The sequence below is a fragment of the Gymnodraco acuticeps genome, unplaced genomic scaffold (genome assembly GCF_902827175.1).
Source record: "Gymnodraco acuticeps unplaced genomic scaffold, fGymAcu1.1, whole genome shotgun sequence".
Taxonomy (NCBI): domain Eukaryota; kingdom Metazoa; phylum Chordata; class Actinopteri; order Perciformes; family Bathydraconidae; genus Gymnodraco; species Gymnodraco acuticeps.
The window spans coordinates 77,061-101,326 of NW_022991228.1; the positions used below are offsets into that span (position 1 = coordinate 77,061).

The window sequence follows — 24,266 nt, forward strand, 5'->3', positions numbered from 1 at the left end:
TGTCTTTGTCCGTCATCCTTGTACGTAACTGCGAAACCAAAATGTTCCTAAACCGGAGACTTCAATGATGCTGGAGGATTTTCGAGCTCAACTTTTTCTGCGTTTGCCATTTCGACAGTTCCTCAAATTACTGGCTAAAAAGAACGCATCCCTCTGACCAGCTCTCATAGTATGCCTCTCGTCCAATGAAATGACTTGCTCGCTCTATGACGCGATGAACACAATGTGAGCAAATTACTCTGAATGCTGCGACGCAGCACCTGAGATTACTTCCAAAAAGTTGTTCACGTTCTCAATTTTTTACGTTTAACGTTATATTCGTTCGGTACACTTCGGTACACATGTGTACCGAACCGAAGGGCCCGTACCGAATAATTTCGGTACGGGTACGTGTGCCGTTACACCCCTAAAATTGTGGGAACCAGTGTCAGCAGAGGTGAGGAGGTCGTTGAGGACTTTGACGAGTGCAGTTTCTGTACTGTGGTGAGGACGAAATCCAGACTGAAGGGGTTCGTAAAGCTGGTTGCTTTGGAGATGGCAGTGAATTTGTTTGGCTACAATGCGTTCAAGATTTTTTGAGAGGAATGGTAGGTCGGAGATGGGGCGGTAATTAGTGTCGGAGGAGGCATCAAGACCGGGTTTTTTGAGGATTTGAGTAACGGCAGCAGTTTTGAAGGCAGAGGGGACGGTTCCATGGGACAGCGAGGAGTTGAAAAGGTTAGCAAGACGGGGAGGCAGGACTTCAGGAGAAGAGAGGGTCAAGGGAGCAGGTTGTTGGATTTGAGGAACCGATCAGATGGAGTATTTCAAGTGGGGTAACCAGGTTGAACTGGGAGAGGCGGCGCTGGGGAGGAGGAGTCAGGAGATCAAGGGAGATGGGGGGGAGAAGTGGTGGAGGTTGGGGGAGATGCTTGTATGTCAGATGGAGCTGAGAAGGAGTGGTTAATGGTGTTAATTTTGAGGAATGAGCTGCAAGTAGCGGAAGTAGAAGTAGGGAGGTTGTCAGCGCAGGGTTTGAAGAGCTTGTTAACTGTGGAGAAGAGGGTCCTGGGGTTACGGGAGGGGTCAGTGAAGATGTTGGAGAGGTAAGCAGATTTAGCGGCAATAAGAGCATCTTTGTATGCATTGAGATGGAGTTTGTAGCCTATGTAATGGACTGTGAGGGATGATTTCTTTGAAAGACGTTCAAGTTGGCGGCCTCGCTGCTTCATTTTACGGAGTGCGGGTGTGAACCAGGGTGAGGAGGTCTTGAAAGTGACAGTTTTATTTTTGAGGGGGGCTAGGGTGTTGAGGGAGGTGAGTAGGGTGGAGTTGAGGTGGTTGAGCAGATCATCAGGTGAGCTGAGGGTTGCGTCCAGGGGGAGATTAGATGATAGCAGTTCGGAGAGATGGTTATGGTGGAGGGTCAAGCACTGGGAGGTTGGTAGAGCAGACGAGATCAAGGATGTGTCCTTTGTCATGGGTGGGGAAGGTGACATGTTGGGTGATAGTGAAATTGTCCAGTAGGGTTGTGAATTCGGATGCCAGTTTGCAGGTGGGTGAGTCAATGTGAATGTTGAGGTCACCAAGTAGTAACAGAGGGATGAGGCAAGTGTGAGGAATTCAGTGAAATCAGAGAGGGATGAGGTTTAGGAGGCCGGTAGATGAGGATGACTGTCAGTGAGGGAGGGGCTTTGAAGGCAATTAATTCAAAGGATGATACTGCGGGGAGGGTGAGTTCTGTGATCTGGATGTTCTGGTTGTGGATTACAGCAAGGCCACCACCACGGCGGGAGGGGCGGGGTTTAGTGATGTATTTAAGTTTTATGTTTGTGTGATGACCTCTGTAAGGATGAATTCAGTGGGGGAAGTGTCGACTTGTATATGTATGATATAACATGTATGTATAATGTATAAATGTGTCCACTAACACTGTTTCAGAGTCGGGATACCTTCACAAAGCGGTGCTGCTGCAGGGCGGGGCCCACGTCATAGAGGAGGTGCAGGTGTTTGAGCAGCCTCAGCCAATCAAGAGCCTGAAGCTGTCCACAGCCAAGGTACACACTGAGGTACACACTGAGGGACACTCTGAGAGACACACTGAGGGACACACTAGGCTTGTTTGAGATGAGCTGCGGCTCGCCTCGAAAGTAGACGAGAATAGCCGATTGCAGCCGGGGGAGGTCTCAAAAAGCTCGCCTGAAGTCGGACAGCTCAGAGTCGGCTTGACTCGGTTTGCGATGGCAGAAATTGTGTTGGCGTTCTTCGTTGCAGATTAAGTGGATGCAATAGAAATCCCACAATTATTATATCACTACAAATGAATGACTCAAGTGTCTGCTCATTTTAAAACAAATCAATAAAAGGGGGGTTGAATCCTACATGTAAAAGACAGAACCACTTATTACTTTTCAAAACCACTTCCGTCAGTGGTCTTGACCAATTTGCATTTATAAAGAATGCACAAATGTGTTTAATCGTTAATGTCAGATATGTACTAAGTAAATACATTTGTTCCTGCTCAAGATTAGATTCAACTTTATTGTTATTGCACATATTACAGGTACTGAGACAACGAAATGCAGTTTAGCTTCTAACCAGGTGCAACAAGCAGTGAAGTGAAAAGTAATGTACACAATCTACAGAATAAAATATAGAATGAATTGAATGATGAATAAACAGTGAGGGGTGTGAATACACTAGATATACACAGCAGCCTGTGAGCAGTATGAACAGTGTGTATGAATACACTAGATATATAAAGTATGAAAACGGTAAGCAGTGCAAGTATAGTATAAAATATATAGATATTAATTTCATGATGATAAACATTGTGGAACAATGATGAAACATGTGAATGGAAGTGGCGACGTAAAACTGACACAAAACAATAACAAACTTTTGCCGAGCCAATGGGAGAGTTTCATCACCAGCACGGGGTAAAAACCACCAATGAGCGCTCAGCTCGAGATACCAGCGAGTCGTTTTCCATCAAGCATTTCACTTCTGCAGCTCGTGGAGAGGAACTGCGCCGCCTCGCTCTCAAGGCTGCCGGCGTCTTTGTCCCACAAGATTTCAACGTCTCATGGAGTCGAGCCTTCAGAGCAAGTCGGACAAAATGACTAACCATCATGCAACGCACTAGCAAGACGGCGGTCGCAATTGTGTTGGTCTGCGTTGGTCTTGTATGGCAAGCCATTTGAGTATTTATTCAATTTCCTTGATATCAGACGACAGCGGACTACACTAGTTGGCTCCTTGATTTCACTTGTTAGATATATGGTCAAACTAGTCAGGCACTCTGCTTTACTAGTTGAATAAAACATTTCACTAGTCGCTCTTTTTCAGCCACTAGTGGCACTTTTGTCCGACTAGTTAACACGTATGCCTTACTAGTGACGCCAGGAGCAGCACTAGTAGCGCCAAAGTCCCAACGTGTAAGCTTTTTGATTAACTAGTGGCCCTCTGACCGTACTAGTGACCCTAAAAGTCTTACAAGTTAACTAGTGCGCTGCAAAAGCTCTGACATGTTAACTAGTCACACAAAAGAAGCACAACTAGTTAACATGTCAGAGATTTTGCAGTGTATGGCAAGCCATTTGAGTATTTATTCAATTTCCTTGATATCAGACGACAGCGGACTACACTAGTTGGCTCTTTGATTTCACTTGTTAGATATATGGTCAAACTAGTTAGGCACTCTGCTTTACTAGTTAAATAAAACATTTCACTAGTCGCTCTTTTTCAGCCACTAGTGGCACTTTTGTCCGACTAGTTAACACGTATGCCTTACTAGTGACACCAGGAGCAGCACTAGTAACGCCAAAGTCCCAACGTGTAAGCTTTTTGATGAACTAGTGGCCCTCTGACCGTACTAGTGACCCTAAAAGTCTTACAAGTGAACTAGTGCGCTGCAAAAGCTCTGACATGTTAACTAGTCACACAAAAGAAGCACAACTAGTTAACTAGTGGCAAACATTTGTCTGCACTAGTTAACTAGTCGCACCCAGAATAACTCACTAGTTAACTAGTAAAGGCAAAAAGTTCACTAGTTAACTAGTTGACGCCTCTTTTGACCTTACTAGTTAACTAGTGGGGCTCAAAATGTCTACACGTTAACTAGTGAACCCTTTGCCTTTTACTAGTTAACTAGTGAGAGAAGTTTAAATTCCACTAGTGAACTAGTGAGGCTTAAATAGTTCACTAGTAGCACTAGTGGATCCCAAATGTGCACTAGTCACACTAGTTGCACAGAATGCTAATGAGGAGGAGGGGAAAGAACGCATCGAGGTCTCCTATTGGCCCTAAGATATAGAGCGCCACCCAGCCCAAATAGTTTATTTAATAGCTTAAATACACTGTTTTAAAATATGACCATATTTACAAAAATATAAAACAAAAGTATTTGTGTTATTATGATCATATGACTCTTTATCAAATTAGGTAAGAACATTGAAGACTTTCTTAAAATTAGAAAGTTGCCTTAGGACTGCAGGCAGGAATATAGATCCTCTTTAACACATTGTATTAAACTGCAATTTGAAAGGTGCTTGGATTAGATTAGCATTGTGATAACAGAGGGACATTATTGATGGATAGAAAGAGGAAGTAACCCTCTTCGGATCACAGCTTTGAGATATCGCCGTGACTTCCGTAAATATTAGTCTTGGCAAATATGGAGAGGTTGTTTATCTTCATACGGATCTATCGTTACCCTGATTTTAAGATTTGTCCAGTGTTTCTGCTTTATTAATGAGCACCGCTTATAAAATGTCCCACGATCATATACTTTTGTGTCTCGAGTGCCGGTGTTCTCACACACAAGCGTGCGCACATTCGCACCAACAAAAACACACACACAAAGCGGAATATAGCAGAAGCAGAAACATGTATATTTCTAGGTAAAACACACACTGACTGACTTCCCACAGACAATATGTTAACAGTAGGCACTAAATACCCGACTGATGCACCTCACGTCTTCAAGACCTTGCTAAAAACATCCCAGAAGAACGCCCCCTCAGGCTCTCCCTCACAGAGCTGAACTGACCAATCAGAATCTGGGTCCCGCCTACTTCATTTGCCTATGGCTGACTAGTTAACGTGTTGGCCATATGAACGGCAACTAGTTAACTAGTGGATACATATTGCAGCTTACACGTTAACTAGTGAAGGCAAAATGTTCACTAGTGAACTAGTTGAAGCCTGTTTTGGTCTTCTAAGCTGACTAGTGAGGCTCAAAATGTGCACTAGTTAACTAGTGAGGTCCAAATTGTCCACTAGACGCACTAGTACAATTGTTTTTACCTTACTAGTTAACTAGTTACACACACTTTAGCTCACTAGTTAACTAGTGAAGCCTTAGAGGAGTCACTAGTGAACTAGTGACACAGATGTTTTTCTTACTAGTTAACTAGTGGAGGGTATTTTTTCTCACTAGTCAGGTTTTGTCATAAACATGTTAGACTTTGACCTGACATGTTACACATTTTTCTTACATGTAAGGCCTTTCCTTCAACTAGTTTGGCTTTTTTTGCACTAGTGAGCAACTGCATGCAACTAGTTAGCTATTGATTTAACATGTATGGCTTTTTTCATAACTAGTGGATATTTAGAGCCCACTAGTTGTGCTTTTGTTCTCTCTAGTTCAACACAATGACTTACTAGTTGACGTGTACGTACAACTAGTTTACTAGTGATGTGTCAACAAATGCACTAGTCAACATGTATGACTTTTAAACAATTCACTAGTTAACTAGTTGCACGTACACGTCAACTAGTAAGTCATTGTGTTGAACTAGAGAGAACAAAACCACAACTAGTGGGCTCTAAATATCCACTAGTTCTGGAAAAAGCCATACATGTTGAATCAATAGCTAACTAGTTGCATGCAGTTGCTCACTAGTGCAAACAAAGCCAAACTAGTCGAAGGAAAGGCCTTACATGTAAGACAAATGTGCAACATGTCAGGTCAAAGACTAACATGTTTATAATATAACCTCACTAGTGAGAATAAATGCCCTCCACTAGTTAACTAGTAAGAAAAACATATGTGTCACTAGTTCACTAGTGACTCCTCTAAGGCTTCACTAGTTAACTAGTGAGATAAAGTGTGTGTAACTAGTTAACTAGTAAGGTAAAAACAATTGTACTAGTGCATCTAGTGGACAATTTGGACCTCACTAGTTAACTAGTGCACATTTTGAGCCTCACTAGTCAGCTTAGAAGACCAAAACAGGCTTCAACTAGTTAACTAGTGAACATTTTGCCTTCACTAGTTAACATGTAAGCTGCAATATGTATCCACTAGTTAACTAGTTGCCGTTCATATGGCCAACACGTTAACTAGTCAGCCATAGGCAAATGAAGCAGGCGGGACCCAGATTTTGATTGGTCAGTGTCCAAACTGAGTGAAGAGCCTTATAAGCAGTGGCGGCTGGTGGATTTTTTTTCTAAGTAGGGCTGTACCACATGCAATCAATTTCAGCAAACATCTCAGTATGACTTAATGCAAAAAAAACAGTAGTTTCAGTGTTAATTTATCAGTCTTAAATTGTAATGCCTCCATAAACAATTTAAACATTTGAGACTATGTACAAAAACTTAAAAAACAATTGCATTAGCAATACTTGCATATATATGTATGTATATATATATATGATGTATATCATATATATATATATATATAAGTTGAAGTTTATTTGCATTAAAAACGTGTGTTTAAACCCTTCTGTTCAAAGTTGATATTTTGTTTCTTAAAAGATTACATCTTTAAAAACATGCTGTTTGCCATTTTTAAAGTTTGATGGAAGAAATTAAAATATAGGTCACTGACGTGGAGCTTTAGGCCTGCAATGCTTTAAAAAAAATGTTTTAGTTGTTTCAGTTTTGAAGAGTGATATGGATGTTAAATACACACATTAGTATGAATAATCTTAAACAAGAACACATGATCACAACATGACCCCTCTAGAGTCTGAGTGCCAGGGACTTCAAATTGCGTCTGTCATTAATGTTAAATCACCCATTATAACAATTTTATTTCCTTTTTTCTCTTGTCTTAACTGAATAGTTCTGTCTTTAAGTATAACCCAATATAAAGTCCTTTTCCTGCACCATTTTAAGGCTTCAAAAACAGGCATTTTTACTGTATGTGTTTGAAGAAATGACACAATCAATGGCCCAGAATTGTACTTTATAAACTATGAATCTTGTGGTGCTTGAAGAAATACACACTGGCTAAGCCGGCCAGGTTATATATATATATATATATGCCTTTTTTGGAGCCCTTTTTTGCAATATTTATTAAAATGTCACTAGTTATTTAAACAAACCACTATCTGAGGATAATACAAGCAACCATACAACGCCCTTTATCTAGAGAGCCACAAATCTTTTCAACTGCTGTAAGTTAGGGCACTATCTGTGCAGAACATTTTAAATATTCTTTATTTGCAGTATTTTTGTTAAAAAGTGTTCAGAAAGACTGCATCAATTATATGCTATATATATATATATAATATCAATATTTTTATTAACTAACCAAAGTCAATTTAAATAGCGGGCAAAAATGGGTTAATTGCCATGCATCTGGTGTTTCATATAGTTTACGTTCAATTTCAACTATTTTAGGCAGAAAAACGTATTGACTAAAACTTTTTTAATAATTTACTATAATTTAGAAAGGTTTTTGTTAGAAATCATTTCAAAAGCATGCTCTGTGAAAATCACATATTACGGTTCCCATGTTTGTGTTTGAACTTCTGTGAAGATTGATGGGCGAGGTCTATCTTAAGAGCCAATAGGAGACCGATATGCATCCACTAGTTAACTAGTTGCAGTTCATATGGCTCACTAGTGAACGTGAAGGCCATACACGTTCACTAGTGAGCCTTTATATGCAAATGAAGCAGGCGGGACCCAGATTCTGATTGGTCAGTTCAGCTCTCTGAGGGAGAGCCTGAGGGGGCGTTCTTCTGCGATGTTTTTAGCAACGTCTTGAAGACGTGAGGTGCATCAGTCGGGTATTTATGCCTACTGTTAACATATTGTCCGTGGGAAGTCAGTAAGTGTGTGTTTTGCCTAGGAAAATACATGTTTCTGCTTCTGCTTTGTTCCGCTTTGTGTGTGTGTTTTTGTTGGTGCGAATGTGCGCACGCTTGTGTGTGAGAACACCGGCACTCGAGACACAAAAGTATAGGAAGTGATCGTGGGACATTTTATCAGCGGTGCTCATGAAATGAATAAAGCTGAAACACTGGACAGATCTTAAAATCAGGGTAACGATAGATCCGTATGAAGATAAACAACCTCTCCATATTTGCCAAGACTAATATTTACGGAAGTCACGGCGATCTCTCAAAGCTGTGATCCGAAGAGGGTTACTTCCTCTTTCAATCCATCAATAATGTCCCTCTGTTATCACAATGCTAATCTAATCCAAGCACCTTTCAAATTGCAGTTTAATAAAATGTGTTAAAGAGGATCTATATTCCTGCCTGCAGTCCTAAGGCAACTTTTTAATTTTAAGAAAGTCTTCAATGTTCTTACCTAATTTGATATACAATGATCACAATTACACAAATACTTTTGTTTTATATTCGTTTAAATATGGTCATATTTTAAAACAGTGTATTTAAGCTCTTAAATAAACTATTTTGGCTGGGTGGCGCTCTATATCTTAGGGCCAATAGGAGACCTCGATGCGTTCTTTCCCCTCCTCCTCATTAGCATTCTGTGCAACTAGTGTGACTAGTGCGCATTTGGGATCCACTAGTGCTACTAGTGAACATTTTAAGCCTCACTAGTTCACTAGTGGAATTTAAACTTCTCTCACTAGTTAACTAGTAAAAGGCAACGGGTTCACTAGTTAACGTGTAGACATTTTGAGCCCCACTAGTTAACTAGTAAGGTCAAAAGAGGCGTCAACTAGTTAACTAGTGAACATTTTGCCTTTACTAGTTAACTAGTGAGTGATTCTGGGTGCGACTAGTTAACTAGTGCGCTGCAAAATCTCTGACATGTTAACTAGTTGTGCTTCTTTTGTGTGACTAGTTAACATGTCAGAGCTTTTGCAGTGCACTAGTTAACTTGTAAGACTTTTAGGGTCACTAGTACGGTCAGAGGGCTACTAGTTCATCAAAAAGCTTACACGTTGGGACTTTGGTGCTACTAGTGCTGCTCCTGGCGTCACTAGTAAGGCATACGTGTTAACTAGTCGGACAAAAGTGCCACTAGTTGCTGAAAAAGAGCGACTAGTGAAATGTTTTATTCAACTAGTAAAGCAGAGTGCCTGACTAGTTTGACCATATATCTAACAAGTGAAATCAAAGAGCCAACTAGTGTAGTCCGCTGCCGTCTGATATCAAGGAAATTGAATAAATACTCAAATGGCTTGCCATAGTCTTGCTCATCTCAAACGAGCCTACTGAGAGCAAGCCCCCAGGAAGTGCGCCGGACTCAGATGAAAATATTCGTGGTGGCCAAACGGCGGTACTACACTTCCGTTTGGTTGCCAGGCCCGGAAACACTTTTTCCCATTGACTTACATGGGGAAAGAGTGGTCTGTAAATCGTTGGATAAAAATAAACTACCCAGTATGAACACTTATTAAACATTCGTTCCTCAAGTTGTAAAAATGTGTTAATAACGTTATTCTGAGAGTTATTTCCCTCTGCATTATGAACGCGCATCTAACCCACGGGACCGCGCCGCCCGGCACGTTCATGTTACGTGTTCAGCATGGTCCCAACCAATCAGAGCACACTGTGCTCACAGGGAGGGTGGGGGCTAGAGCTATTGGAGCTACAACGAGCCGTTAAAGGCAGAGAGTGAAATTCAGTGAATACACGTAGTTTACAGAGATGCTGTATGAGAAACCAATGTGAATCAGTATGATTAAATCTTGTACCGTAAATGTTGTATTAAATAAAGTTAATATTACCGACGTTATTAACGTCCCTGTAGCTTCGTATTGCACTGTGTGTATATATATATATATATATATATATATATATATATATATATATATATATGTATATATACAGTGCAATAATTATTTCATGCTAAATGAAGCTCTGTTGCTTGGATATCACTAGATCCTGTTACAACGTAATATAAGTACATAACGATTGATGTGTACATTAGCATAATTACTAGCTAGCTGCTAACTGCCGCCTCGTTAATATAAAATCCATCATAATAACAATCCATTACCATGTTGTCATGAACGCGCGGTGCTGTTACGTGTACGCAAATTGACGTGCTTGATCTGAACGAGCATTTTGGTTAAAGTTGCGCATGCGCTATGAGCGCACATACGGGTACTTCTCAGGCATGCCGGGTAATCTGTGACGTTTCACTCTCTCAAAAGTTGGGCCATTTTATCATCATGCGCTAATGAGCAACTCTCATAGGAATGAATGAGGCCCCGCCTCCCACGCTGTATCCAGTTCTTAATATACATCCATGACTGAGAGACACTGAGGGACACTCTGAGGGACACTCTGACTCTGAGGGACACACTGAGGGACTAACTGAGGGACACACTCTGAGGGGCACACTGAGGGACACACACTGAGGGACACACACTGAGGGACACACCGAGGGACACACACTGAGGGACACACCGAGGGACACACTGAGGGCCACTCTGAGGGACACACTGAGGGACACTCTGAGGGACACTCTGAGGGACACACCGAGGAACACACTGAGGGACACTGAGAGACACACACTGAGGGACACACTCTGAGGGACACACACTGAGGGACACACTCTGAGGGACTCTCTGAGGGACACTCTCTGAGGAACACTCTGAGGGGGACACACTCTGAGGGACACACTCTGAGAGACACACGGAGAGACACACTGAGGGACACACTGAGGGACACACTGAGGGACACACTGAGGAACACACACTGAGGAACACACACTGAGAGGAACACACACTGAGGAACACACACTGAGGAACACACACTGAGGAACACACAGAGGGACACACTGAGGGGCAATCTGAGAGACACACTGAGGGACACACTGAGGGATACACTGAGGGACACACTGAGGGACACACCGAGGAACACACTGAGGGACACACTGAGGGACAAACTGAGGGACACACTGAGGGACACACTGAGGGACACACCGAGGAACACTCTGAGGGACACACCGAGGAACACACTGAGGGACACACTGAGGGACACTCTGAGAGACACACTCTGAGGGACACACTGAGGGACACACTGAGGAACACACTGAGGAACACACCGAGGGACACACTGAGGGACAATCTGAGAGACACACTGAGGGACACACTGAGGGACACACTGAGGGATACACTGAGGGACACACTGAGGGACACACTGAGGGACACACCGAGGAACACACTGAGGGACAAACTGAGGGACACACTGAGGGACACACTGAGGGACACACCGAGGGACACTCTGAGGGACACACCGAGGAACACAACCGAGGGACAATCTGAGAGACGCACTGAGGGACACACTGAGGGACACACACTGAGGGACAATCTGAGAGACACACTGAGGGACACACTGAGGGACACACTGAGGGACACACCGAGAGACACACAGAGGAAAACTCTGAGGAACACACTGAGGGACACACTGAGGGACACACTGAGGGACACACTGAGGAACACTCTGAGAGACACACTCTGAGGGACACACCGAGAGACGCACAGAGGAACACTCTGAGGAACATACTGAGGGACACACTGAGGGACACACTCTGAGGGACACACCGAGGAAAACTCTGAGGGACACACTGAGGGACACACTGAGGGACACACTGAGGGACACTCTGAGGGACACACCGAGGGACACACTGAGGGACACACTGAGGGACACACAGAGAGACACACCAAGGAACACACACTGAGGGACACACCGAGGGACACACACTGAGGGACACACCGAGGGACACACAGAGGAACACACTGAGGGACACTGAGAGACACACACTGAGGGACACACTCTGAGGGACACACTCTGAGGGACACACTCTGAGAGACACACGGAAAGACACACTGAGGGACACACTGAGGGACACACTGAGAGACACTCTGAGAGACACACTCTGAGGGACACTCTGAGAGACACACGGAGAGACACACTGAGGGACACTCTGAGAGACACACTCTGAGGGACACTCTGAGGGAAACTCTGAGAGACACACTGAGGGACACACTGAGGGACACTCTGAGAGACACACTCTGAGGGACACTCTGAGGGACACACTGAGAGACACACAGAGGAACACTCTGAGGAACACACTGAGGGACACACTGAGGGACACTCTGAATCTGAGGGACACACCGAGGAACACTCTGAGGGACGCACTGAGAGACACACTGAGGGACACACTGAGGGACACACCGAGGAACACACTGAGGGACACACTGAGGGACACACCGAGGGACACTCTGAGGGACACACCGAGGAACACACCGAGGGACAATCTGAGAGACGCACTGAGGGACACACTGAGGGACACACACTGAGGGACAATCTGAGAGACACACTGAGGGACACACTGAGGGACACACCGAGAGACACACAGAGGAAAACTCTGAGGAACACACTCTGAGGGACACACCGAGAGACGCACAGAGGAACACTCTGAGGAACATACTGAGGGACACACTGAGGGACACACTCTGAGGGACACACCGAGGAAAACTCTGAGGGACACACTGAGGGACACACTGAGGGACACACTGAGGGACACTCTGAGGAACACACTGAGGGACACACTGAGGGACACACTGAGGGACACACTGAGGGACACTCTGAGGGACACACCGAGGGACACACTGAGGGACACACTGAGGGACACACAGAGAGACACACCGAGGAACACACACTGAGGGACACACCGAGGGACACACACTGAGGGACACACCGAGGGACACACAGAGGAAGACTCTGAGGGACACACCGAGGAACACACTGAGGGTCACACTGAGGGACACAATGACGGACACACTGAGAGACACACCGAGGGACACACCGAGGAACACACTGAGGGACACACTGAGGGACAATCTGAGAGACACACTCTGAGGGACACACTGAGGGACACACTGAGGGACAATCTGAGAGACACACTCTGAGGGACACACCGAGGAACACTCTGAGGGACACACCGAGGAACACACTGAGGGACACTCTGAGAGGGACACACTCTGAGGGACACACTCTGAGAGACACACAGAGAGACACACTGAGGGACACACTGAGGGACACACCGAGGGACACACTGAGGAACATACTGAGGGACACACTGAGGGACACACTGAGGGACACACTGAGGGACACACTGAGGGACAATCTGAGGGACAATCTGAGAGGGACACACTGAGGGACACACTGAGGGACAATCTGAGAGACAATCTGAGAGACACACTCTGAGGGACACACCGAGGAACACTCTGAGGGACACACTGAGGGACACACTGAGGGGACACACTGAGGGACACACTGAGGGACACACTGAGGGACACACTGAGGGACAATCTGAGAGACACACTCTGAGGGACACACTCTGAGGGACACACTCTGAGAGACACACGGAAAGACACACTGAGGGACACACTGAGAGACACTCTGAGAGACACACTCTGAGGGACACTCTGAGAGACACACGGAGAGACACACTGAGGGACACTCTGAGAGACACACTCTGAGGGACACTCTGAGGGAAACTCTGAGAGACACACGGAGAGACACACTGAGGGACACTCTGAGAGACACACTCTGAGGGACACTCTGAGAGACACACCGAGAGACACACCGAGAGACACACAGAGGAACACTCTGAGGAACACACTGAGGGACACACTGAGGGACACACTGAGGGACACTCTGAATCTGAGGGACACACTGAGGGACACACTCTGAGGGACACACCGAGGAACACACTGAGGGACACACCGAGGAACACACTGAGGGACACACTGAGGGACACACCGAGGAACACACTGAGGGACACACTGAGGGACACACAGAGAGACACACCGAGGAACACACACTGAGGGACACACTGAGGGACACACAGAGAGACACACAGAGGAACACACTGAGGGACACACTGAGGGACACACACTGAGGGACACTCTGAGGGACACACACTGAGGGACACTCTGAGGGACACACCAAGGAACACACTGAGGGACACACTCTGAGGGACACTCTGAGAGACACTCTCTGAGGAACACACTGAGGGACACTCTGAGAGGGACACACTCTGAGGGACACACTCTGAGAGACACACGGAGAGACACACTGAGGGGACACTCTGAGGGACACACTGAGGGACACACTGAGGAACACTCTGAGGGACACTGAGGGACACTCTGAGGGACACTCTGAGAGACACACTGAGGGACACACTGAGGGACAATCTGAGGGACACACTGAGGGACACTCTGAGGGACACACTGAGAGACACACTGAGGGACACTCTGACTCTGAGGGACACACGGAGGGACACACTGAGGGACACACTCTGAGGGACACACTGAGGGACACACACTGAGGGACACACACTGAGGGACACACCGAGGGACACACTGAGGGACACTCTGAGGGACACACCGAGGAACACACTGAGGGACACTGAGAGACACACACTGAGGGACACTCTGAGGGACACTCTGAGGGACACACCGAGGAACACTCTGAGGGACACACCGAGGAACACACTGAGGGACACACTGAGGGACACACTGAGGGACACACTGAGGGACACACTGAGAGACACACTGAGGGACACACCGAGGAACACACTGAGGGACACACTGAGGGACAATCTGAGAGACACACTCTGAGGGACACACTGAGGGACACACTGAGGGACAATCTGAGAGACACACTCTGAGGGACACACCGAGGAATACTCTGAGGGACACACCGAGGAACACACTGAGGGACACACTCTGAGGGACACTCTGAGAGACACTCTCTGAGGAACACACTGAGGGACACTCTGAGAGGGACACACTCTGAGGGACACACTCTGAGAGACACACGGAGAGACACACTGAGGGACACTCTGAGGGACACACTGAGGGACACACTGAGGGACACTCTGAGGGACACTGAGGGACACTTTGAGGGACACTCTGAGAGACACACTGAGGGACACACTGAGTGACAATCTGAGGGACACACTGAGGGACACTCTGAGGGACACACTGAGAGACACACTGAGGGACACTCTGACTCTGAGGGACACACTGAGGGACACACTCTGAGGGACACACTGAGGGACACACACTGAGGGACACACCGAGTGACACACTGAGGGACACTCTGAGGGACACACCGAGGAACACACGGAGGGACACTGAGAGACACACACTGAGGGACACTCTGAGGGACACACCGAGGAACACTCTGAGGGACACACCGAGGAACACACTGAGGGACACACTGAGGGACACACTGAGGGACACACTGAGAGACACACTGAGGGACACACCGAGGAACACACTGAGGGACAATCTGAGAGACACACTCTGAGGGACACACTGAGGGACACACTGAGGGACACACTGAGGGACACACTGAGGGACACACTGAGAGACACACTGAGGGACACACTGAGGGACACACTGAGGGACACACTGAGGGACACACCGAGGAACACACTGAGGGACACACTGAGGGACACACAGAGAGACACACCGAGGAACACACACTGAGGGACACTCTGAGGGACACACCGAGGAAGACACTGAGGGACACACTCTGAGGGACACTCTGAGAGACACTCTCTGAGGAACACACTGAGGGACACTCTGAGAGGGACACACTCTGAGGGACACACTCTGAGAGACACGCGGAGAGACACACTGAGGGACACTCTGAGGGACACACTGAGGAACACACTGAGGGACACACTAAGGGACACACTGAGGGACACACTGAGGGACACACTGAGGGACACACTGAGGAACACACTGAGGGACACACTGAGGGACAATCTGAGAGACACACTCTGAGGGACACACTGAGGGACACACTGAGGGACAATCTGAGAGACACACTCTGAGGGACACACCGAGGAACACTCTGAGGGACACACTGAGGGACACACTGAGGGACACTCTGAGGGACACACCGAGGGACACACTGAGGGACACACTGAGGGACACACAGAGAGACACACCGAGGAACACACACTGAGGGACACACCGAGGGACACACACTGAGGGACACACCGAGGGACACACCGAGGAACACACTGAGGGACACTGAGAGACACACACTGAGGGACACACTCTGAGGGACACAATCTGAGGGACACACTCTGAGAGACACACGGAAAGACACACTGAGGGACACACTGAGGGACACACTGAGAGACACTCTGAGAGAGACACTCTGAGAGACACACTCTGAGGGACACTCTGAGAGACACACGGAGAGACACACTGAGGGACACTCTGAGAGACACACTCTGAGGGACACTCTGAGGGAAACTCTGAGAGACACACGGAGAGACACACTGAGGGACACACTGAGAGACACACAGAGGAACACTCTGAGGAACACACTGAGGGACACACTGAGGGACACACTGAGGGACACTCTGAGGGACACACTGAGGGACACACTCTGAGGGACACACCGAGGAACACTCTGAGGGACACACTGAGAGACACACTGAGGGACACACTGAGGGACACACCGAGGAACACACTGAGACACAGAGAGACACACCGAGGAACACACACTGAGGGACACACTGAGGGACACACAGAGAGACACACAGAGGAACACACTGAGGGACACACTGAGGGACACACACTGAGGGACACTCTGAGGGACACACACTGAGGGACACTCTGAGGGACACACCGAGGAACACACTGAGGAACACACTCTGAGGGACACTCTGAGAGACACTCTCTGAGGAACACACTGAGGGACACTCTGAGAGGGACACACTCTGAGGGACACACTCTGAGAGACACACGGAGAGACACACTGAGGGACACTCTGAGGGACACACTGAGGGACACACTGAGGGACACTCTGAGGGACACTGAGGGACACTCTGAGGGACACTCTGAGAGACACACTGAGGGACACACTGAGTGACAATCTGAGGGACACACTGAGGGACACTCTGAGGGACACACTGAGAGACACACTGAGGGACACTCTGACTCTGAGGGACACACTGAGGGACACACTCTGAGGGACACACTGAGGGACACACACTGAGGGACACACCGAGTGACACACTGAGGGACACTCTGAGGGACACACCGAGGAACACACTGAGGGACACTGAGAGACACACACTGAGGGACACTCTGAGGGACACACCGAGGAACACTCTGAGGGACACACCGAGGAACACACTGAGGGACACACTGAGGGACACACTGAGGGACACACTGAGAGACACACTGAGGGACACACCGAGGAACACACTGAGGGACAATCTGAGAGACACACTCTGAGGGACACACTGAGGGACACACTGAGGGACACACTGAGGGACAATCTGAGAGACACACTCTGAGGGACACACCGAGGAACACTCTGAGGGACACACCGAGGAACACACTGAGGGACACACTCTGAGGGACACTCAGAGAGACACTCTCTGAGGAACACACTGAGGGACACTCTGAGAGGGACACACTCTGAGGGACACACTCTGAGAGACACACGGAGAGACACACTGAGGGACACTCTGAGGGACACACTGAGGGACGCACTGAGAGACACACTGAGGGACACACTGAGGGACACGCCGAGGAACACTCTGAGGGACACACCGAGGAACACTCTGAGGGACACACTGAGAGACACACTGAGGGACACACTGAGGGACAATCTGAGGGACACACTGAGGGACACACCGAGGAACACACTGAGGGACACACTGAGGGACACACTGAGGGACACACAGAGAGACACACCGAGGAACACACACTGAGGGACACACAGAGAGACACACCGAGGGACACTCTGAGGGATACTCATTATTAGACATGCTGCCTTCAAGATACCATCGAAATCTAGATGTGCCACAATGATTTATTAACGATAGTGAATTGTCTCATCATAAGCTTGTCCTCCTGAGGTTAAAGCACACACAGTAATGCTGGATTAGAATATGTTGAACATTTGGACACTTACGGCCCGTCCACACAGCGTTGAAGCTTCCAACGCTTCTGCCCATTCACTTTGAATGGGGTGACGTCACTTTTAGCCGAACTGCATTTTGGGAAGCGACGTTGAGCGTTGCTGGCGTTGCTCGATTCAAAAGTTGAGCAATGTTCAGCCAATCGAATCATATGCCAGTACAAGCTCTAGCCAATCAAACCGCGTGCTTGTGTGTCTGGGGCGGGAGATTCATGTGATTGGTTGTTGGTTGTTGCCCGCCGGCAAGCGTCAACACACGCCGCTGTGTGGACGGGCCGTAAGTAACTTCCAGACGTGCAGTGGCAGTTCTAGACCAATTTGACTGGGGGGGCCAGGCTGGGGTAAGTTATTTCTGAGGGGGGCACAATAAATACAGGACGAAAAAGACAAAGACAGTATGAAGTAATTGTGCATAAGAAAACAATGCAATACAGTTATTGGTATTTGTTTCATTACACATATTTATTTCAGATACTTATAGTTACAGTGTTTACGCTCTAATGCAGGGGTCTCCAACCTTTTTTAGGATGAGAGCTACTTTCAAAATACAAAACAAGTCGTGAGCTACTTTTACTCCTCTTTTGTTGTTTTTTGCAGTGTATATATTTAGCACATTTTAACATTATTATATGCTTACCTTTAACCTTTGTGTGCTGTTTGGGTCTGTGGGACCCGTTTTCAGTGTTTACTAGGGATGGGTATCATTAGGATTTGATCAATACCGGTACTGCTTATCGGTATCGGTATTTTTCGATACTCTTATCGATACTTTTCAATAATGTGGTGCTCAAAATTATAGACATGAATACAAGATGTGAAGATTAAACAGTAACTGTTGAGACACCCTCTCAACAGCACCCAACCCCCCCCGGGAAAAACATCTCTATTTCTATTCTGTTTCATTTGGTTTATTCAACAGCATCCAATAAACAATGACAGAAAGTGAGGTTAAAATGCAGTAACAATTTAGTATCTTAATAAAGAAAAGTAAACTAAGGCTAACCAAGGCAGCAGGCATTATTCACTTCAAGTGTTTAGAAATGCATCTTCCTAATTCAACTAGTGTATTACCTGTACAAGTAGGCACAACATAAATTAATAGATAAAATAAAACCATAAGTACAAATCAAAACTGGCCAGGAGGGAACAAAAACATAATAATACATAAAATAAAATAGCTTTCAGTTTTGTCCATCACAGCAACAGCAGGTGCTCTGTCAAACAACTCTCCACAGAGGCAGGGGCAATCACATCTGTTATTATGGACGCTGCTTTTGTACGACCACATGACATTTTCTTTACTATGTCAGAGTCTGGAAAAATGGTCGCGCTAGCTTGTTACAGTCACTATGGTAACACTGGTTATTTCTGCTGCTGTTACCTTGTCTGAGTGGCCATCATTTTTTGGTTTGAGTAAGAATGTCTCCATAGAGTGGGATGTCTCTTTTTGAGCGACACGTTTCTTGTGAGAATCGCATTCTCTGTGTCTTTTGACGTCATATTCACCGCAATGTGAAATTGAAAAATTACTCTTGCAAAGATTGCAAAAAACTCTCTGAGAGTCGCCCTGCACTGGCTTCACCCACGGGTACGTGTCTTCCCAGTCTTTGTTGTATGTGCATCTTCTTTTCTTCTTAGCTGTAGTTTCAGTTTCCTCCATTTTCCATAACCTGCTGCGTCGCCTGCGTTATTGACTTTCGTTGTTGTTGTTTGGCGGGGGGGGGGTGTGTGAGTGAGTTACTCTCATTGGTTAACACTTGACCAGCACCCGCCGTGTGTTACAGTTTGATTGACAGCAAACACAGCCCCGTGATGATAGCCTTCCCTGCTTTCTCAACAGCCATTAGATAAATCTGATTTTAAGAAAAGCGTTTTAGCCAATCAAAATGAAATATGCATGGCATGGTCTCAATTTGCAGGACGCACCAAAAGTCGTGAAAATGCTGTGCAGTCCCGCGCAAAGCGGGACATCTAGTCACCCTACCTCAGACAGAGGATGAAAATAGGCATTTTTTAACATTTGTAAATCAGTTACATCTTCATCCAGACGTTTCAAAACTGACAACCTAGCTCGACAAGATATCCTTAAAACATTGTCCTACAGTGACATCATGCAAAACTGTGATATGAAGAAATTGGTAAAAAGGCTAAGATGGCAAAAAGATAAAGGCGAGTGCGTATATTATTCTGGATTGTACTTTTAAATCATCACAAAATAAATGATGTGCTGAACTGAAACACGTCAAAATGTGTCTGAAGGTTTAAACATAGAACAAAGTATTTGAGCTAAAAACATATGTCAATTCCTAGAAAACGACCAACAATTGCTGAACCATACATTGAAACGTTGACCTTTAACAACATTTAAATGCAGTTTTCCAATTCACAATGACATCTGTAAGTTTAACTGGTTTATAAAGCATTCAATGAAAGGCCAAATTATTAGGTGTAGGAGCTCACATTAATACACTGTCAATCAATCAATGTCAATCAATGTTTATTTATATAGCACAATATCACAAATGTTACATTTGTCTCAGTGGTCTTCACAGTGTGTACAGAATATCAGTATGACAATACGACACCCTCTGTCCTTAGACCCTCACATCGTACAAGGAAAAACGTCCGGAGAAAACCCACAGTTTAAAGGGGAAAATGGGAGAAACCTCAGGGAGAGCAACAGAGGAGGGATCCCTCTCCCAGGACGGACAGACGTGCAATAGATGCCGTTGTGTAATTGAAAAGATAATACATTTGCAACATAGGTAGTCCAAATGTTTGGAAATGCATGTGTGTATAATAGGAAGATGAATCCACGAGGATATCCATCCAGGACCTATGATCCAGGGCCACAGCCACGACTCAAGATCCAGGACACAGGACCACAGGATCATCCATGTCTCCGGATCCCGGCGTATATAGACACCAAAAAGAAAGACATTTGGGGAAGCTGGGTTAATCGGAACATGAGAGTACACAGGTATAGACAGAGAGAAGGAAGAAGTAAGATCACTGTCAGTGATAATAAACTAAAACAAGACAAGGAGATGTGCCTGCAAGACTGCACCCAGGTAAAAAAACATATTACCCGTGCGCAGCAGCTGACCTGCCTGCGAGCCTTCGCTCAGGTCACATTTACACACGGCGCGGCTGAAGCCCGCTAGCACTATTAGCACTAGCAGTATCGCTCGCAGCCACATTGTTTAGGCTGTCAAATACGCTGCACCGTTTTAGATTCAATGAGTGTCTCGTTTGCAAATGCTTCATTAAGTTGCTTGTGTTACCCCCTTTACAAGCAACTAATTGAGTACATAGATTGCACCTTGCACTATCGCCACTACATTTTTTAAAGTGCACCCAGACCTTCGATCGCTTCGCTCTGTCCGCCATGCCTGCGGGAGTCTCTCAACAATAATAAGAGCGCTGTTGAGAGAGATGACGAGTGGCATTTACAGTGGCCAATCAGAGGGGTCTCAAACCAGATACATCACACGGGATGAGGGTTCCCAACCAACCAGAATGGTTTAAAGTTAAACTAAGGAAGTAGACGTAACACATATCAGGGTTGCCAACTTTGGATACCTGGCTGGAGTGAGATTTTGATATCATGGGTTTAATTACACATATGCGCACGAAATGACTGCTATCGTGTCAGCAGCGGGACCATAGCATATATATAGGATATATATACAATATATACAAATACACAAAATTGGACACAGACTATAAAGGACACACAGTTTAATTCACTAATGAAAGTCAAACACATGTTTGTTTCCACTGTTTTATTGTGTGCATAGGCCTGTCGCGATAAGCAATTAATTGACTTATCGTACGATAAATAAAAATGAACTCGATAAATTGCCATTTATATGAGGATGTGACTAGCAGTTTGAAAGGATACTTTAATTATTATTATATATTATCATTATGTCAGTGGTCTAAAATGGTCATACAACGGTGCCGACAATATTATCGTTTATCGCAATAATTTCCGGGAAAATGTATCCAACAAAATTAATTATCGTGAGAGGCCTATACATGAAACACACACACACAGATACATCTACAGACTTACTCCAAACTGCCAAACATATTAATTAACACACTCTCACTCTCATATACTCTTTGACTCTATTTTGGCCTAGTAGAACAATAAGCAGCAGACTTTTACTTTTTTATCATTTCTACTGGATCTTAGATCTGCGCATGCGCAATACGGGTCGGCAGTTGCGAGAGAGTATTTGTGTTGGGTAATCTATGGTAGGGCTAACCAGTGGCGGTGCCAGAGATTAACTCTAGGGGGTGCTGTGGGGTAGCTTGACGTTTCATAGAGGGTGCTCAAACATTACCAGCGCTACAGTTGAATTTTCTACTGCAACACTCCCCCCACACACACACACACAGTGCACCCGCGACTGTTACAATGAAGGCTCGATAATCAGCTCACGGCATATAGGTGTAAGCAGGGCTAAAGTGCTATTTTTACAAGTGGGGAGTGGACCTCACGTCCTCTAGGAGGGACCTCACCTCCTCTAATGGGGTCCGGGGGCATGCTTCCCCGAGAAGGTTTTTTTTTAATATTTAAGTTAAAAGCATCAATCTGGTGCACTTTGAGAGCAACGTGAAGAGATCTATGGATACATCTCTCAACACCCATATGAAACAGAACTGTAAACAGATTTTCTATTTCTTTATAGATATTTTACAAATCACTCCCCTTTTAAAACAAACCGTTTGAGACCCACTGAGATAACTATACTAAAGATAACTATCTAAACACTGAGTCCTTTACTTCACCTGAGCTGAGGTTATCTGAGACTCTCAGTCTGACAGGAGAGAGTTCTCCCTCCACCTTGTTGTTGAAAAAGCTCCTTATATCCGTTAGCTTGGCTAGCTAGCACCAGATGCTAACCACAACGATCTCCAGTAGATAGGCCTACCCACCGGTGCGTGAGCTCTCTCACTCGCTCGCGCACGCACACAAAATGGCTCGTGCCACACACACACAGAGCAGAGCTTGAATGAAACACAGAGACCCAGAAGTAAGCTACTTGTACTCACGAGGCTATGCTATTATGTGCAGAATCCCTCTCGCTTTCAGGTGGTTTTGATTGAGTGTCCACACGTGGACGTTTAAGGACTAAAAAACGATCCATTTTTCACTTTGCTGTTTGCAAATAAGTTGGCGCTCTAGCTAACAGGAAGTCATCAAGTGTCACAAAGTCATTTAGCCTATGGGTAGGTCAAAAATCGAATCGGTGCTGGCCATTGGCCTAATCATATCACCTGTGTTGGCTTTATGTTTTTGGTCAAAAATGTGTTTGTTTCACATTTGCATTGATGTAATCAATAATATTTCTAATTTAATTTAATAAAAATTATTATTATTATTTTCGAAAAATAAAAACACATTTCTTGGGGGTGCTTAGGGGGTGCTTTGGCACTGCAGGGGGGTCTGGGGGGATTCTCCCCCAGGAGATCTTTTGAAATACTAACATAAAATACACATTCTGGTACTCTCTGGAGAAGAAAAATAAATAAATCTATTAGTTCACGACGAAAAAATGAATGCCATTTTAGTTTTGTGTTACTTAGTTCTGAAAGCTGAACCTGCTGCTCCTCACAGAGAGAAGAGGGACAAGGCTGTGTGAATTACTTTACATTGTGGATAAGGGTGGATAGCCCCCATTGTTCTGTGTGTCAAAATGAAAGACAGCCCACACACCTATCAATCATCAAACCGTGGGGTCTTATTTCATTATGTGTTGATTTCTATCAACACGTAATGTTGTATCGATGTATATAGAGATGTACTACAGCAAAAGTATTCTCCGTCGGGACTTCCTGCAACAACACCACGCCGTTATCTTGATTCTGATTGGCCAGAAGACATTATCAAATATGTTCTATTGAGAAGACGATCACTACGTGACAACAGTTTTCAAAACCGTTTCTTGTCTTCGGTATTCTTGTTTTTGGCGTGAGAATAGTTTGGGCAGCGTGAGAGCGTGAGATTGAGAGTGAAAGCGTGTGTCACACGCCAGATGCGTGAGAGTTGGCAACACTGCACATATACCGATAGCAGCACCGTTT

General features: G+C 45.7%; 1 protein-coding gene across 3 annotated transcripts in view; it reads left to right on the forward strand.

The window, feature by feature from the left end:
• The window catches only part of sema4ab (sema domain, immunoglobulin domain (Ig), transmembrane domain (TM) and short cytoplasmic domain, (semaphorin) 4Ab), an 83,367-nt gene that overhangs the window by 49,845 nt on the left and 9,256 nt on the right, over window positions 1-24,266 (forward strand). For 2 of the 3 annotated variants that reach the window (XM_034239420.1, XM_034239419.1), the window contains exon 12: window positions 1,921-2,048. In XM_034239420.1, the coding sequence (XP_034095311.1) occupies window positions 1,921-2,048 (128 nt within the window). The remainder of the gene's footprint in view (window positions 1-1,920; window positions 2,049-24,266) is intronic. The other variant, XM_034239421.1, reaches the window with a different exon arrangement.